The sequence below is a fragment of the Pan paniscus genome, chromosome 8 (assembly GCF_029289425.2).
Source record: "Pan paniscus chromosome 8, NHGRI_mPanPan1-v2.0_pri, whole genome shotgun sequence".
In the NCBI taxonomy this organism is placed as follows: Eukaryota; Metazoa; Chordata; class Mammalia; order Primates; family Hominidae; genus Pan; species Pan paniscus.
Window position 1 is genome coordinate 28,463,348 of NC_073257.2, and position 17,034 is coordinate 28,480,381.

Below are 17,034 nucleotides of genomic sequence, written 5' to 3' on the forward strand. Positions count from 1 at the left end.
AGCATATGCCAAAATGTAAGAGTCTAGGTATTTTGTTATATTTTTACCTTGGTTAGTGTTTATTTTAGTACACCAAGAATCTAAGAGCTATCTCCAAGATTTGTTTGACTGGGAATTTCCCCAAATGTTTTTATACTTCTCATCTCACCTAGAGCCTGTAGATTAGAGAAGTAGCCTTTGAATGGTAAGTCGATAGCCAAAGATCAGCATCATATCATAGGTTCTCTTGAAAGACTAACTCCTTGCTACTCAAACTTGGGCCACAGACCAGCAGCAGCAGCATCTCTTGAAGCTTTTTTCGAGAAATGCAAAATCTAGGCCCTACCCCAGACTTACTGAATCCAAATCTGTATTTTTCACAAGATACCCAGGTGATGTGAATGCACATTGGAGTTTGAGAAGCACCGGACTAACTCACCAGGCAGCAGATGTCATAGAGTCTGGAACCTGGCAAGTTTTATTTTCAAGATTGATAATCATTGGGTGCAGCAGAAGCTGGGCATCTACAGTCACAACCGGTCTTGCTCTGCAGGGAGAAAATGCAGGGTTTGTTTGAATAAAACACAAGGGTGATAGGCAGGCAGAAACCCACTTCACTGCATACTAAACTCAGTAGTAGACAGAATACTCCACAGGCCATTGCCAATGTTCTCAGCATTTGTGCCAAGAATTTTGCTCACTGCATGAACAGCTGGGTATCACACTCAGCTAATTACCTCAAAACACATCTGGAAGCACACAAATACAAATAAAGAGTGCTGTGGGTCTGTCAAGCAAAGTTGCGTACACAACCTAATTTCATTATGAAGTGGGCCTCCAGTATTATGGCAATATTGCTGTGAAATATTGCTCTGCCACCTGCTAGCATATCTACATCCGTATCTGATGAAATACATCATCTTACAACGATTCGTGTTTGTGAGTACTTGAAGTTTGCAACTTTTCATTGATAATTTTAATTGTGTGAGTGCTTGAAGTTTGCAAATTATCATTGATAATTTTTAAATTTCTGTTGACAGTTTTCAAGCTGAGCTTTGCAAATTTAGCTAAATACACGAAGGTGGGTTTGCAGAATAATTCTGTACATCAGCCAGAGAAGTGGTTCTCAATCCTGACTGCACAACATAATCACCTAAAGAGCTTTAAAACAAATTCTATGCCCAGGCCCTGCCACACCAACTGAACCAGAACTTATGGGGTAAGGATCAGACATTGGAATTTTAAACAAACTCTCCGGGTGATTCTAATACGTAGCCAAATTTGAGGAGAGAGACTGACAGAGTGTAAGTAAACTCAATTCCAGCCACCCAGATGAGGATAACAAAACAAAAAAGTATTAATAAATCATGGGGGAAGGGAATAGAGCAGATTTTAAAGCTTAGTTCCAAGATATGATCGTTGGAAGCCAAAGTCCTCAAATGACAGGGAGAAATGAAGCCATGTTGGATAAGTTTCCCCCCAACAAGAGGAAGGGCTGTGTCTTGGGGCTGAATGGGTTTACAGCACTGCTTTAAACAATAAGCAGTGGGCCTGATGGGATTTCTCCTTAGTTCCTTCAAGCCACTTCTCTGTATTTTGTTACATAATTTTGCTTTCAATACTGTGTTAGTTCCACTCCTTGGAAAAGCAGGTGATAAAACGGAACTAGATATGCAAGAGATGTACTGGGATCAAACACTTATGAGGAAAAGTGGGGAGATAGTGGAGGGGGCTGGGAGTTCTGATCCCTGGAAGGATCAAGGGAAGGACAGAGGACTGGGTAACAAAGTTCTGGCCTGGGCAATGGAGAGTCCTTGAGCCAAATTTGCCCGTGAGAGGAGTTCCATGTCTTGCAAAAACAGGCCTACATTTGTATTCTTGTTGTGTCCGCTAATTGGCTGGGAACAGCTCATGGAAAACACGGCCTTGGCATGAAAGTGGCGGATTGGAAGCGGAGCAGCTGAGCCCTGTGCCCATTCTGCTCCAGCAGCTCTGAGTGGTGCACTCCATGGCCACCGCAAACCCAAGCCCCATACTTCAGACACCTTGAGGGTTTTGACTGATTCTCTAGAACCTTAAGTGGGATATGGCTGGTACAAGTCAACCCTCTTTGAGTTTGTCTTGGGACTGTCGAAGAAGGAAATCTTACCTATTTGAGGAAACTTAACCTTAGAATATCTCTGGAAGCCGACTAGGTTAGCACTATGCACCTAGTACACCCAGCTATGCCCTCGGCCTTTTGTCTTGATATCCTGACCTAGTGTCTTAAATTCTCATAAGTCATATGACCTTTTTTTGTTTGTTTGTTTGTTTTTGAGATGGAGTCTCACTCTGTCTTCCAGGCTGGAGTGCAGTGGCACAATCTCTGCTCACTACAACCTCCACCTCCCAGGTTCAAGTGATTCTCGTGCCTCAGCCTCCCGAGTAGCTGGGATTACAGGCGTGTACCACCATGTCCGGCTAATTTTTGTATTTTAAGTAGAGATGGAGTTTTGCTATGTTGGCTAGGCCAGTCTCAAACGCCTGACCTCAAGTGATCCACCCACCTCGGCCGCCCAAAGTGCTGGGATTATAGGCATGAGGCACCGTGTCCTGCCATAAAACTTTTTTTTTTTAAAGAAGCTAAAGTTGAGCACCACCTCTCTCCCAGTTACTATTCTGTGTACACCACACGCATATTCTCACTGAATGCTTTGAACAAAGGTAACCTTATAAATGTTGTTTTTATCCTTCTTTTACAGATCAGAAATCTGAAACTCTGAAAGTGATAAGAACTTGCCCAAGATTACAAATAAGTCAGTGTATGGAATGTCCAGGCTTGGAATCCATAGCTGTTGTATTTGAACTGTTTTCAATACTTGCCTTTGGAGGCTACCAACTCTTGGAATGTTCTATTCCCTAACTTAGTGTCCAGTTTGATTATAGAAGCCAGGATAAATAGTAACATTCTTCTACCCTGCACCCCTTCTTTACAAGTGAACATTTCAATGCATTTCCAAAGCAAAGAGAATAAATCAAATTCAGTAACATCTAAAAAGTGGGTCATTTTATAAGATCTGCTTCATTTCATATCTTATTTAACATTATGTTCATAAAATCTGGAAGTTTGGTCATGCAGTATGAGAGTAAAAATGCAAAGGAAAGAAAGAGTGAGAGCAAAAAATACCTCTAGACTTTAAAAAGAGCATCTAAATATTCCCCAGAATAAATCGTTGGAATGCTCTCTTTAAGGCAAAACTAACAAGAAAATGTATTTGAAACAATGAGAAAAACATTAGAATACTACCAACCACATACCTGTAAACAGCGACTTTTCCTGTTCCAAATGCACCCACAATCAAATCTTAAAAAGACAAAAACACAGGACACATGCGTGAATTGTATAGAAACAATTTACTAAGTCCAAAATCGTAAGTAGCACATAGAATACCCCTACATGCTGATGGTACGAGAGCCACAAAATTAGAAGAGAAATCACACCTTTCTTAAGGCATTTTGGAAAGGATGTTGGAGCTTCACTATAACCAACTTAATAAAACGTCCATCAGTGGATCTCAAACCCTTCTGTGCTTAGGAAGGTCAATTTCTAGAAACTCATCATCGCATCACTTTTCCTATCCTCCAGGTTCAAGGCATATACACCCAGGGAAGGAAAAGGGGAAAGTCAGCTGCTTAGTGTCTGCTAGGTACCAGGCTCATTGCACATTTCGTGTTATCACTCTCACCAGTGAATACCCTATGAGGAAGGGTTATTAACCCAGAAGTGGAACGTTCTGATTGTCATTTTGACACAACTGTTTGCTCTTTACAAATAGTATGGGTGGTGAGTATACTTTTGGCAAAGCAATCAGTAGTATATAAAATAACTGACATACTATAATGATCTGAAATAACAACAGCAATCCTAATAAATAGCACATGGAACAGCACTGTATGCCAGGAGTCCTTTTAAAGGATTTCCTTTGAATGATTCCTAACAAGAAGGTAGGAGGTCTTTATTATTAGCACAATTTTGCAAATGAGTCAATTGAGACTTAAGAAGGCTAAACTGTAAATTTCCTAACATTCACACAAGTAGGTAAGTGGTGGAACTGGGTGACTGCAGTGGAGCAATCCTGGACTAGGTAAGGGGGAATGGTCACAATTATTTAGGTGATTGGCTAACATAGAGGTCAAACTGTCTTTTTTTTTTTTCTTTTTTGACAGAGTCTCGCTCCATCGCCTAGGCTGGAGTGCAGTGGTGCAATCTCAGCTCACTGAAACCTCCACCTCCAGGGTTCAAGTGATTCTCCTGCCTCAGCCTCCCAAGTAGCTGGGACTACAGGCACCTGCCACAACGCCTGGCTGATTTTTTGTATTTTTTGGTAGAGACGGGGTTTCACCGTGTTAACCAGGATGGTCTCGATCTCCTGACCTCATGATCCACCCGCCTCCGCCTCCCAAAGTGCTGGGATTACAGGCATGAGCCACTGCACCCGGCGGGCTTTTCTTAATCTCATTTACAGTGGCTGTCCCTAGTAGAAGCAATCAAACACAAATAAAAATGACAATGGCTAAATCTGCAGAGTAAAATTCAGATGTAAGAAAACTGGACCTCCATGGAACCAACCTAAGTGTCCATCAACAGTGGATTGGATAAAGAACATGTCGTATATAAACACCATGGAATATTATGTAGCCATAAAAATGAATGAAATCATGTCTTTTGCAGCAACATGGATGGAACTAGATGCCATTATCCTAAGTGAACTCAGAAACAGAAAATCAAATATTGCATGTTCTCACTTATAAGTGGGAGCTAAAACAATGAGTACACATAGATGTAAAGATGGTAATGATAGCCACTGGGGACTCCAAAGGTGGGGAAGGAGGGAGGGAGATTAAGGATGAAGAATTACCCACGGAGTCCAATGTTCAATATCTGGGTGATGAGTATGCTAGAAGCCTAAACCCCTTTATGCAATATACTCATGTGACAAACATACACACGTATCCCCTGAATCTAAAATAAATTTAAAAAAAGAAAAAGAAAACTGGACTTGGTAGAAATAAGTGCCACAGAAGAAGACTTACAATAGTTGAAACTATAATTGGTTAATTCTAGCACAACGCGAATGAAAATAGAAAAACAAAAAACAAAGGTGGAGGGAGGTCCTATTTGGCCACTCCATATGGAAAACTACGTCAGGAATTAAATTGGTGTAATAGAATTTGTACAGAAAAATGATTTACAGCCATATTCCCTTTGGCACTCACCTTTTGCACACGTGATGTTGAGTGTCAACTTGATCAGACTGAAGGATGCAAAGTATTGTTCATGGGTGTGTCTGTGAGGGTGTTGCCAAAGGAGATTAACATTTGGGTCAGTGGACTGGGAAAGGCCGACCCACCCTGAATCTGGTGGGCACCATCTGATCACCTGTCAGCACGGCCAAAATAAAAGCAGGCAGAGGAACGACAAAAGACTAGACTGGTTCAGTCTTTTGGACTCCATCTTTCTCCCATGCTGGATGCTTCCTGCCCTCGAACATCAGACTCCAAGTTCTTCAGCTCTGGGACTCGGACTGGCTTCCTAGCTCCTCAGCTTGCAGACGGCCTATTGTGGGACCTCACCTTGTCATCGTGTGAGTCAATACTCCTTAATAAACTCCCCTTTATATGTTCAGCAATCCTATTAGTTCTGTCCCTCTAGAGAACCCTGACTGATACACCGTACATGTGAACAGAGACTGCAGATGATTCTCCCCCTGAGGGCTTAGTGTCCCTGAGAATGGCTTTTAGTCAGTTACAGGTAGGAATTAGAAAGTGAGTGGCCCAGCTTCCTTATCAGTCAAGTGGGATAGCTGAGGTCTGTTCTTTGACTTTGCTTTCCCCAGCCAGGTGGGGCCTTGATTGCCCGTAGTGGCAACTGGCTTGATGATGATCTTTATTGCATTCTTCTTTTCCATGTCTCTCTTCTCTACCTTTACCAGTATTTCTCAGGATTTCTTAAATGCACTGCTTGTTTTCTCATCTTTGTCTTAATGCCTGCTCTGGGACAACCCAACCTAAGACACAATAATACTTGTTAAAATTTAAAAAAAAAATGATCTGAAAGTTCTCCAGGTCAAAACCACTGTCAGATGTCTTAGGTTTTATGGATACAGAATCAGATTCAGTTATTAGACTTGGAACTTGACTCCAGAGCTCCATATTTAAAAACATGTGCATGCTGATGTTCAAATAAGTTGAACAGACGTCATCTAAAGAGCTCCATATTCATGACTTTAAAGAACACGTTAAGCAAAGGGCTACACCTTGGCCACCTACGACTCATGGAATAAAACATTCTTTTGTAAGGGTTTAAATCTCTGAAGCCAGATGCCGAAGTTTCTAAGTTTACCAGTTTTTAAAATTATAATGATAAATTCTATCAGAATTTCAATTTTTCAATTATGTTTACATGTATTCTTTCTGTTACATTGTCTCTTCTAGCAGATTGGTACTTTTTTTTTTTCTAAATCAGAGAAAAAAGAGCTACCGATTTGAAGAAACATGAGCTCTGTTCTTCCTGTGTAATTACAAACTCCAATATTTAGACAAGTGTAACACAGGTGGCCCTGGCCTGAATCCATATCTGTTGACATGACACCAGATAGGAGAGCTCTGTTATGAAAACTGATTCACGATGAATTATGTGCTTTGTTCTTGGCCCCAAATAAGGTGAAATATTTATTTAATAAGATTAGACATTTTATAAATAACAGGCGAATTTTAAGAATTGATTCTCTGGAAATGGCAAAGAAAATAAGACTGTAAGCCCTTCCAGGGCAGGAATCTTTACGTTTGCACATCCCCAAATATTCATGGAATGGTATGGGTTGAAATAAATGAAGAAAGAAATAACCTTTGCATGCATGTTACCAGGCACAGTGCCAGATGCAGAACAGAGACTTCATAAATGCCTGATTAAATAGGGAGCATAAGTAATAATGTAATAATAAACAAAAGATACTAGAGATGAAGAAAATGAAACAATTAAAACCGACTAATGTCAACTGCAGCTAAATTCTGCTGGAGTTTTGCATGTATACTTCAAGGTGTTGAGATACACACACACACACACACACACACACACACACACACACGTTCCAGATTCTAGAAAGTAATATAAAGTCTCCATCACAACTAGATTGTCATTATACGTGAGAATTTGAGGGACACCCTCCCAACGGTAATGAGACATGGGCTTTTCCTTTAGGAACTTTAATTTCTGTGCCTTCGGGTGGGAATTTTTTCTACTCTGGAAAAATAAAATAACTGGCAACACAGGCCACAATTTTCTTCATGAGAATGTGGTCACAGTTATTCAGAGGCAAAGAAAACAGTTACCTACCACAAAAGTATGTTTGCCTTTAGAGACACTACCTTGGGAATATGCCTGCTAGAAAGAGCCAGAAGTACTTATGCTCGGGACCTTAAAATTGTCAGATCTCTCCAGGGGAGGAGAACTGATTTGCTGGTTTGTGTTTTGAATGAATTTCTCTTTTCAAAATACGTGGTTGGTTTTGGAAAGCACTACACTGCTTCCATCTATACACACATAAGTATAGAAGTTTGTGTATGCAGCGTATCTGTTATATATCTGTTCTATTTATATACACATACATTTATATTTATGCTGGAGTGTGTATATTTATGTGTGCATGTGAAATAATATTTAAATAATACTCAGAAATAATATTTTAAGATATTGCATAATTCTGTGCTTAGGAATTTAAATGTTAATCTAGAGACAAAGTAGTTACGGGGCTGGTATTTGAATTTATAACACTTGGAACATTTTTTTCTCCCTTACTTTGAGATAACGGGTCTGATACCATTATCTATGTTTACTTCCTTTCTATAAATGCCTTAAGGGCAAATTGAAAACAAACAAATAAAAAACTTTGCCTTTCTCTATACATAGACACTTAAGCTGGCTTTTTTTTTTTTTCCTGGAGGAAATAACTGACAATTAAAATTGGGTCTTTCCTTTCAATCAAAAACTGTTCCCGAACTGCTGGAGGCCTTTGCTATTGCCTCACATTGCCTGAGAAACATAGTTTATTTTCTTTTTGGCTTTTGATGGAACAACTGAGTACTTTTAAGGAAACAGAAAGGGGACATTGGCATGAATGCAGGATCAGTTGGCAAGAAAAAAAAACCCTAAAAATGTGAGGTCATAGGAGATGCATTACACCTATGTTTTGTATTTTATTTCTTGCAAATCGTTATTTTTAAATGAGGAAGAAGAGCCAAACCTTTAAAGTGGTGCTTGGTTTGCAGAGTCTGATTTCACTAATTTGGGAAAGAAATTTTAGTGTTGGAAGAAGTTCTATTTGAAAACATCAGCTTTGTTTTGAGTGTGGATCTGAGGTTTGGATTAGGTGGCCAGGAAACAGTGAAGGGAGGGAGAGTGGACCCCTCCTAGGGAACGGTCAGGCCAAAGGGGAAGATGAGGAAGAGCTGACAGTATCAGATTAAAGAATCAGTCAGGCATGGTGGTATACAACCTGTAGTCCCAGCTACTTCAGAGGCTGAAGTAGGAGGCTCGCTTGAGCCCAGGAGTTTGAGATTGCAGTGAGCTATGATGGCGCCACTGCACTCCAGCCTGGGAAGCATAGTGAGACCCCATTAAAAAAACAACAGCTGGGCACGGTGGCTCATGCCTGTAATCCCAGCAATTTGGGAGGCCAAGGCAGGCAGATCCCCTGAGGTCAGGAGTTCGAGACCAGCCTGGCCAATGTGGTGAAACCCCGTCTCTACTGAAAATACAGAAATTAGCCGGGCATGATGGTGCATGCCTGTAATCCCAGCTACTTGGGAGGTGGAGGCAGGAGAATCATTTGAACCCGGGAGGTGGAGGTTGCAGTCAGCGAGATCATGCCACTGTATTGCAGCCTGGGCGACAGAGCAAGACTCCATCTCAAACAAAACAAAACAAAACAAAAAACAAAAAAAGAATCACCCAGAATCATTTCAGGGGAGCAGTCTCTGTGGCCACCCAAGCACCTATACTTCCTAAGCTAAGTCACCTTCTTCCTGCTTCCTTCTTCCCACTTCTCACTCTCATCTCCTTGACAGATACACTGATGTTTATATCTGTTCCCAAAAATGCCATTGGACATCTTCTTTTTCTGGAATTAAAAAACATTTACTATTTTAGAATAATTCCAGACAATGAGAATGGCCACCAGGAATTTCCAAACAGATGTGAAACATGGAAGTGTCTGTCTTATAGTTGTATAAAAACATTATGATTAATCAAAAGGGAAGACCTCCTTAAACATGACTAAAAATGTAGAAATCACAAAGGAATTTTAAAATCTAAATGACTTTTATAGCAAAAAAACCAAACCAAAACAAAACAAAACAAAAAAACCCACATGAGCAAGGTTGAAAGAGAAACAAAAGCAACAGGGTGAAATGTTTATAATGTATATGCCTGATTAAATGTTAATATTTTTCAATGTTTAGAAGAATGTTTGGCACTTGGTAAAAAAAAAAGTTAACATTGATTATTATGCCTAATCTGTAAAAAATTCATACAAATTAATATTAAAACTATAAACATTCTCAAAAAGATTACAAACAGCCATTTCACATAAAAATAAATATCTGTGACTAATAAATATATGAAAAGACTTCAACCTTACTAGTCATCAAAGAAATCCAAATGAAAGGAACATAGATATATCATTTTTTAACCTTGTGAATTGGAAAAGATTAGTACTAGGCGGTGTTGGTTAGAGAGCAGAGGTACGCTTATAGGCTGTTTGAGGGAGGATAAATTAGCATTATTTTCATGGAAGGCAGTTTGTTGATATGTATGACTATGTGTACCGCTGACCTAGTTTCTACTTCTAGGAATTTATCCTGAGGATATGTTGGACAGTTGTGTAAAGATAGATTAAGAAAAGCTAATATTCTAAACGTTTTAAATATAATTGCCTCCTTTAAGTGCTACAACAATCCTATGAGAAAGATACTTTTATTATCCCCATCTTAGAATGAGAAAAATGAGGTACAGAGCCCGAATACAGTAAAGTCACAGGACCAAAGTTTAAACCCAGGCAGTCTGGCTCCTGAACCCACACTGGGTTCCTTTTTACACTGCCTTCTAGGTGCACAACTACATGCTGTTTTTATTCTCTCCTTAAGCCTTTAAAAAAAAATTAAAGATATGGCCAGGCATAGTAGCTCACGCCTGTAATCCCAGCACTTTGAAAGGCTGAGGTGGGTGGATCACTTGAGGTCAGGAGTTCAAGACCTGCCTGACCAACAGGGCAAAACCCCATCTCTACAAAAAATACAAAAATTAGCCTGGTGTGGTGGCAGTTGCCTTTAATCCCAGCTACTCAGGAGCCTGAGGCAGGGGAATCGCTTGAACCCAGGAGGTGGAGGTTGCAGTGAGCCGAGACTGCAGCACTGCACTCCAGCCAGGGTGGCAGAGTGAGACTCCATCTCAATAAATAAATAGATATAAAAATAAATAAATAAAGATACATTTTATTATGATAAATTTCATCCTTTTTAGTAAGCAGAGCTAAGAGCTTTGATAAATGCACCCAGACCTGTAACCACTTCCACCACAAGACAGATAACAGTCCCATCATGCCCAAATGTCACCCATGCTGTTTTGTAGCCAAGCCTGACCTGTCTCCTAACCCCTGGACTCCACTAATCTATTTTCCAGAACGTCATATAAATGGAGCCATACAGCCTTTTGGGTCTAGCTTCTTGCACTCAGCTCGGTGCATTTGAGATTCATTCACAATGTTGTGTGTTCCAGGAGTTCATTTTTTTACTGCTGAGTAGTATTCCACTGTGTAGATGGCCCACAGTTTATTCATCCATCCCTGGCTTAGGGAACCCTGAGGTTTTTCCAGTTTTTGCAAAGTCACTGTCAACATCGGTGTACAGGAGTTTGTGCATCAACAGGCCAATTTTGACTTGCCCGTTGTCTGTCTTTGAATCTCTCTAAAACCTTTGAAGACTTCTTTGAAACACAGTGTTGTATGTCAGGTGCAAAATTACCAAGTGGCAGCTGAAAAATCAGCAATTCTCAACTCCAGTTCACTTTGCTGCTGGCTTCTAAATGACATTGCACAAGTCAATCTTCATTGCTGAATCTCTGGTGGTCTTTAAGTTTCTCTAGATGAGAAGGGCAAGAGCTCAGTAGCATTTGTTGGAGTCTGATGACTGCATTCTGGGCACTTTGATGTACAATCCAGGACTCTGCTTTGCTTTTGGACTCAGCTTTGTTCCTGCAGATTTAGGGACTCCTTGTGCCTCCACTGAGAGACAGCCAGTTTCTGGCTTTCTCCCTGGCTTCACCAGACTGGACTTCTTCCCATTCGCCTTCATAACTCAGCTCTACAGACGCCTGACTCCTGTCTTGGCAATACGACTGCCCACAGCTCACAGAATCTCCTCCAGGAACTGCCCATCACTGCCCAGGTCCCATCCTGCCAATCCTCTTCCCACAGCACCCAAATGTTTTAAAGACGAACTAAGGCCATCAAGTATAGTTGTTTAGATAAACCAACCCAAGTTTGGCTTACTTTCATACAATGATGATATTAAGAGAAATAAGAGAATTCGAGATAATGTGTCCAATGGTGGGGTTACAGATGGCGGATACATCTGGCAATGTCCACTTGTGAGTGGGCTATGAAATTGGCTTAAGTGTCTGGCATTGCAAACACAGCTCATGTCTGTGGGAATCCAGCATTTAGATAAGTCTCCTTGACTTTGGCAAACGTGTTAATCTAAAAATAGAAGTTGCCTGTCTGCCTTGCTTTTTTATTGCAACATGCAAAATATTACTGAGAGGAAGGTTATGAGTTGAGGAAGAAATGTTTGAAAAAAAAAAGCATGATTTTATCCCAGAAAGTAATAATCCTAACAATCTGTCTGAAATGCTTCCAAATGAACTCTGAAGAAAAACATTTATGAGTTGGAACATGGTATTAGGTTGCAACATTCTAATTTACTGGGGGATTGTTTTCCTTTTAAAACAATCCCACAAAAAATAACAGCAGAATATCAAATGATGTGTCTGCCTTATGAAAATAGTTTTCTGTATATTATTAGCATCCTATGGCTACAAGAATGATCCTTCCGCCTTCAACTGTTTGATCCTAAACTTGTTGCATTTCGTGTCACCGTATCAAAGGCATTTAACTTTATCCTCGTCATGGGCCACACTGAATCACATGTGTGCCATCTGTGCAATTGCTGAAAGCCCTGGAGGAAGGTTTATTTCTACAGTACCAGTGTCACTTGTATGTAGCTGCCTACTGGAAAGGGTTTCACAGTCTCCAGAAGAGCGTGATAGCTCACAAAGATGCTTCCCTGACACCTAGCCTGACAGATAAACTCCTATTGATAAAAACCTAATGGGACTTGATGATTTCGCTAAGTGTTTTAGGCAGAATTGTGTCCCCCCCAAAAAAGTCTTATGTTGAAGTCCTAACTGCCAGCACCTCAGAATGTGACTGTATTAGCCAGCACCTCAGAATGTGACTATATTAGGAGATAGTGATATAGGAGTTAAGAAGAAATTATTTAGGCAGATATGAGGGTACGGGAGTCCTCAGTAAGGTTTTCCTTTTAATGAAAAGCAGCCCCCAAATCATTTTCTTTTCTAGCAAAGAGCAGCCTATAAAATTGAGCTGCAGACATAGACAAGCAAGCTGGAAGATTGCATGGGTGAATGCTGGCATCTGTGCCAATAAGAAAAGGCTACCTGGGACTAGCCACGTTCAAAATGGTGGCTCCATCTTTGCCAGCCAGGTATACAGTAAGGAACAGGCAACATGGCACCTGCCAGGCAAAAACTCCATTTGCATGATAAGATTAGGGTGGGGCAGCCAGCTTCCTTGCATGTTGTATAAATGTCACACCTGGTCCAACCAATCTTTGGGCCCTATGTAAATCAGACACTGCCTCCTCAAACCTGTCTATAAAATCCAGTGCACTCTGGAGAGAGAGATGTTCTTTCTTTTCTTTTCTTTCTCTTTTTTGGAGACAGTCTCACTCTATTGCCCAGGCTGGAGTGCAATGGCTCACTGCAACCTCTCCTCCCGGGTTCAAGCAATTCTCCTGCCTTAGCCTCCTGAGCAGCTGGGATTATAGGCACTCACCACCATGCCTGGCTAATTTTTGTGTTTTCAGTAGACACAGGGTTTCACCATTTTGGCCAGGCTTGTCTCGAACTCCTGATCTTGTAATCCTCCCACCTTGGCCTCCCAAAGTGCTGGGATTACAGACATGAGCCACTGCACCCGGCCTCCTTTCTCTTTCTTTTGCCAATCAAATCGCTGCTCCTAAACCCAGTTCTTGTGTATATCTGCACCCTCGATTCCCTTGTCGTGAAACAATGAACCTCAGGTATTTACCCCAGACAAAAACACTGCTTCAGTAGGGTCTTTAAAGAGGTAATTAGTTTAAAATGAGATCATCTGGGTGGGCCCTAATCCAATAGGACCAGTGTCCTTATAAGAAGAGGAAGCTAAGACACAGACATATGCACAGAGAGAAGTCAACGTGAAGATGTAGGGAGAAGATGACCATCTACAAGCCAAAGAGAGGCTTAGAGGAAACCAACCCTGCTGACGCCTTGATCTTGGACTTGCAGCCTAGAGAACTGGTAGGAAATGTATCCCTGTTTGAGCCCTCCAGTCTGTGATGTGTGATGGCAGCCTTGCGATTGACGGAGTTGCAAGGGAGATGGGAGAGGAAGGGAAGAACAGGTACACAGGTGGTTCCCTATACTGGACACCCTCATCTAAGAACCCATTATTGAACTTCCAGCATGAGCCAGGTCCCACCCTAACTGCCCAGGATTCAGCAGGGAGCTTTAAAAACAGACACTCCCCTGCCTTCCAGCTACTTAGAGTCTATCAATCAACTCACTGAGGGGTCATATTACAAACACAGGCCAGGATCCACTGAATTGAAGTCCCTGGGTGGGACCTACTTTCACTGGATCACTCACATTCTGATAAGATCCTTCTCTTTCACATGTTTGAGAAGAGGAAAGAGCGTAAGTTTCTGCAATTAGTATGCAGCAGCCCTCAGGCACAGAAAAGAGAGGAAACAGGATGAGAGGGGCTGAGCATCCCCCAGACAAGCTTCACCTGCTTCACTCTTTAGTCTGTGGTCTGGTTGGACCGCCAGCTTTCTGGCTTACGCTGGCTATCTCGTGAACTTCTCTTAGGGTTGATAGTTTTCAGGTAACCAGCTATAAATGTAATTGCAGGAAAACGTCAGTAAGAAAATCTAAAAGGGTTGGCATATAGAAAGAAGAGCATCACATGAACAATGCTTGCAAACAGGAAGGACAAAAGAGATGAAAGAGGCCTTTGTTGCTGTATTAGTTATTTTGAAAACCTCCCATCTGTCATCCCAGAAGAGGTTTGAGACAGAGATTCCCCAAGTCAACATCTGATGGCACAGGCCTGGGTCTGGGGTGCAGAACCTGGACCCTCAGCCTTGGAGGTTGTTTTTATGCCTCCTACTGTCAGAGGCATTTGAACCAGAGCAACTCCATCTTGAATAGGGGCTGGGTAAAATAAGGCTGAGATCCACTGGGCTGCATTCCCAGGTTAGTCATTCTGAGTCACAGGATGAGATGGGAGGTCAGCACAAGATACAGGTCACAAAGACCTTGCTGATAAAACAAGTTGCAGTAAAGAAGTCGGTCAAAACCACCAAAACCGAGATGGTGACGGGAGTGACCTCTGGTCCTGCTCACTGCTCATTATATGCTAATTATAATGAAATGCATTAGCATACTAAAAGACACTCTCACCAGCCCTATGACAGTTTGCAAATGCCATGACAACGTAAGAAAATTACCCTATATGGTCTACAAACGGGAGGAACCCTCAGTTCTCGGAATTACCCACTCCTTTCGCAGAAAACTCACGAATAATCCACCCCTTGTTTAGCATATAATCAAGAAGTTAACAGTAAGTATAAGCAGCTGAGCGGCCCATATGCTGCCGCTCTGCCTATGGTAGCCATTCTTCATTCTCTTACTTTCTTAATAAACTTCCTTTCACTTTATGGATTCACCTCTAATTTTTTTTGTTTGTTTGTTTGTTTGTTGTTGTTGTTGTTGTTTTTGAGATGGAGTCTCACTCTGTCTAGCAGGCTGGAATGCAGTGGCCAATCTCTGCTCACTGCAAGCTCTGCCTCCTGGGTTCACGCCATTCTCCTGCCTCAGCCTCCCGAGTAGCTGGGACTACAGGCGCCCACCACCACGCCTGGCTAATTTTTTGTATTTTTAGTACAGACGGGGTTTCACCTCATCAGCCAGGATGGTCTTGATCTCCTGACCTCATGATCTGCTCGCCTTGGCCTCCCAAAGTGCTGGGATTACAGGTGTGAGCCACCACGCCCGGCCAGATTCACCTCTACTTCTTGCATAAGATCCAAGAACCCTCTCTTGGGGTCTGGATCAGGACCCCTTTCCAGTAACACTACCTCCGTTTGGCCAGTGGTGTTTAAAAATAAGAACAATTGATGTGCTCAAGGTGATGGATATCCTTAATACCTTGACTTGCTCATGACACATTTGTTGTGTGTATCAAAATATCTCATGTACCCCATAACTACAAATATTATGTATCAAAAAATTTAAAAATTAAAAAGGAACAATCAACTGTGCGAGTACTTTACAGCATGCAAATTGTCTCTACAACAATCCTGAGTGGTGGGCATTGGTCTGATCACCTTTCTTTTGTGGCTGGATAGGCTAAGGTTAAGGAGCTGCAAGTGCGGCCCAGGCTGCAGAGCTGGTAACAAAAGAGAATTTAGGTACCCCGACTCACGGCGCTCTTTCCATCACACTGCCTACTCGTACTCCTGGTCTCACAGCCAAGAGCAGCTGGCATCTGAAGGCCCAGTGAGAAAGGAAATTAAATCTTGGGACCCCAAACTCATTAAGCCAAAGGGAGAAGTCCAGCTAGGAACTGGGTCACACAAACCTGCCTCTCCGTTTTTGGTTCCTGAACGAGATGAAAAGTTACATGCCTCCCCCATATTTTGCCCACAAGGAAATTCCTAGTGAGCTGCAAGATCTTCACTCTAGGGGGTTTCTGTTAATATTTCACCACGGCAATGTAAATTGATAGCATATCTTTATAAGTGCAGTCACCCCCACTGCCCATTTCATCTATGTCACCCCCTCTGCCCCATTTCATCTATGTTATCTTATATGAAAGGCAGGCTCCCTGCATTTTTCCTCTGCCCCACTTGTCTATGTCATCTTATGTAAAAAAAAATGCAGATTCACTGAGCCAGACAAAGGCAGGCATGAATATTTTTCCCTACCCTCCTCTTAAATGAAAATTGTGTATTTCTCAATATTCTGCCCTTTCCCCTTTAAATTTGGAGCCCTTAAAATTGTCTTCAGAGGCTGGGCATGGTGGCTCATGCCTGGAATCCCAGCACTATGGGAGGCCAAGGCAGGTGGATCACCTGAGGTCAGGAGTTTGAGATCAACCTGGCCAACATGGCGAAACCCCATCTCTACTAAAAATATAAAAATTAGTTGGGTGTGCTGGCATGCACCTATAATCCCAGCTACTTGGGAGGCTGAGGAAGAGAGAATCTCTTGAACCCAGGAAGCAGAGGTTGCAGTGAGCCAAGATTGTGCCACTGCACCCCAGTCTTGGTGACAGAGCAAGACTTAAACAAACAACAATAAAAAACAAAACAAATAAACAAAAAAACATGTTTGGAGAAAGGCACAGACCTGTCTCCAGGAATGCATCCTTAAGTTTGGCAAATAAACCTCTTAAAATAATTGAGACATGTCATTTTCCTCGATTGACACCGGTGAAGGCAGAACTAGGGTCAAGGGTTAAACGCTAGCCGAGAATCAGCCTGCTACTTTGAGTAACAGGAGACAGATGCCAACATTTATTTTAAAGGGCATCATCATCATCTCTACTTATATTTCCATTCTCATTCTGCACAAACATAAAATAGTTGACTGGATTTTAAGTAGAGTTGAAACAC

At 41.7% G+C, this 17,034-nt stretch overlaps 1 protein-coding gene across 2 annotated transcripts in view; it reads right to left on the reverse strand.

Annotated features, from left to right (window-relative positions):
• The window catches only part of ITGA8 (integrin subunit alpha 8), a 209,391-nt gene that overhangs the window by 99,567 nt on the left and 92,790 nt on the right, over window positions 1-17,034 (reverse strand). For both annotated transcript variants that reach the window (XM_003831184.5, XM_063607282.1), the window contains exons 14-15: window positions 3,277-3,322; window positions 419-526 (exon numbers count right to left, since the gene is read on the reverse strand). In XM_003831184.5, the coding sequence (XP_003831232.3) occupies window positions 419-526; window positions 3,277-3,322 (154 nt within the window). The remainder of the gene's footprint in view (window positions 1-418; window positions 527-3,276; window positions 3,323-17,034) is intronic.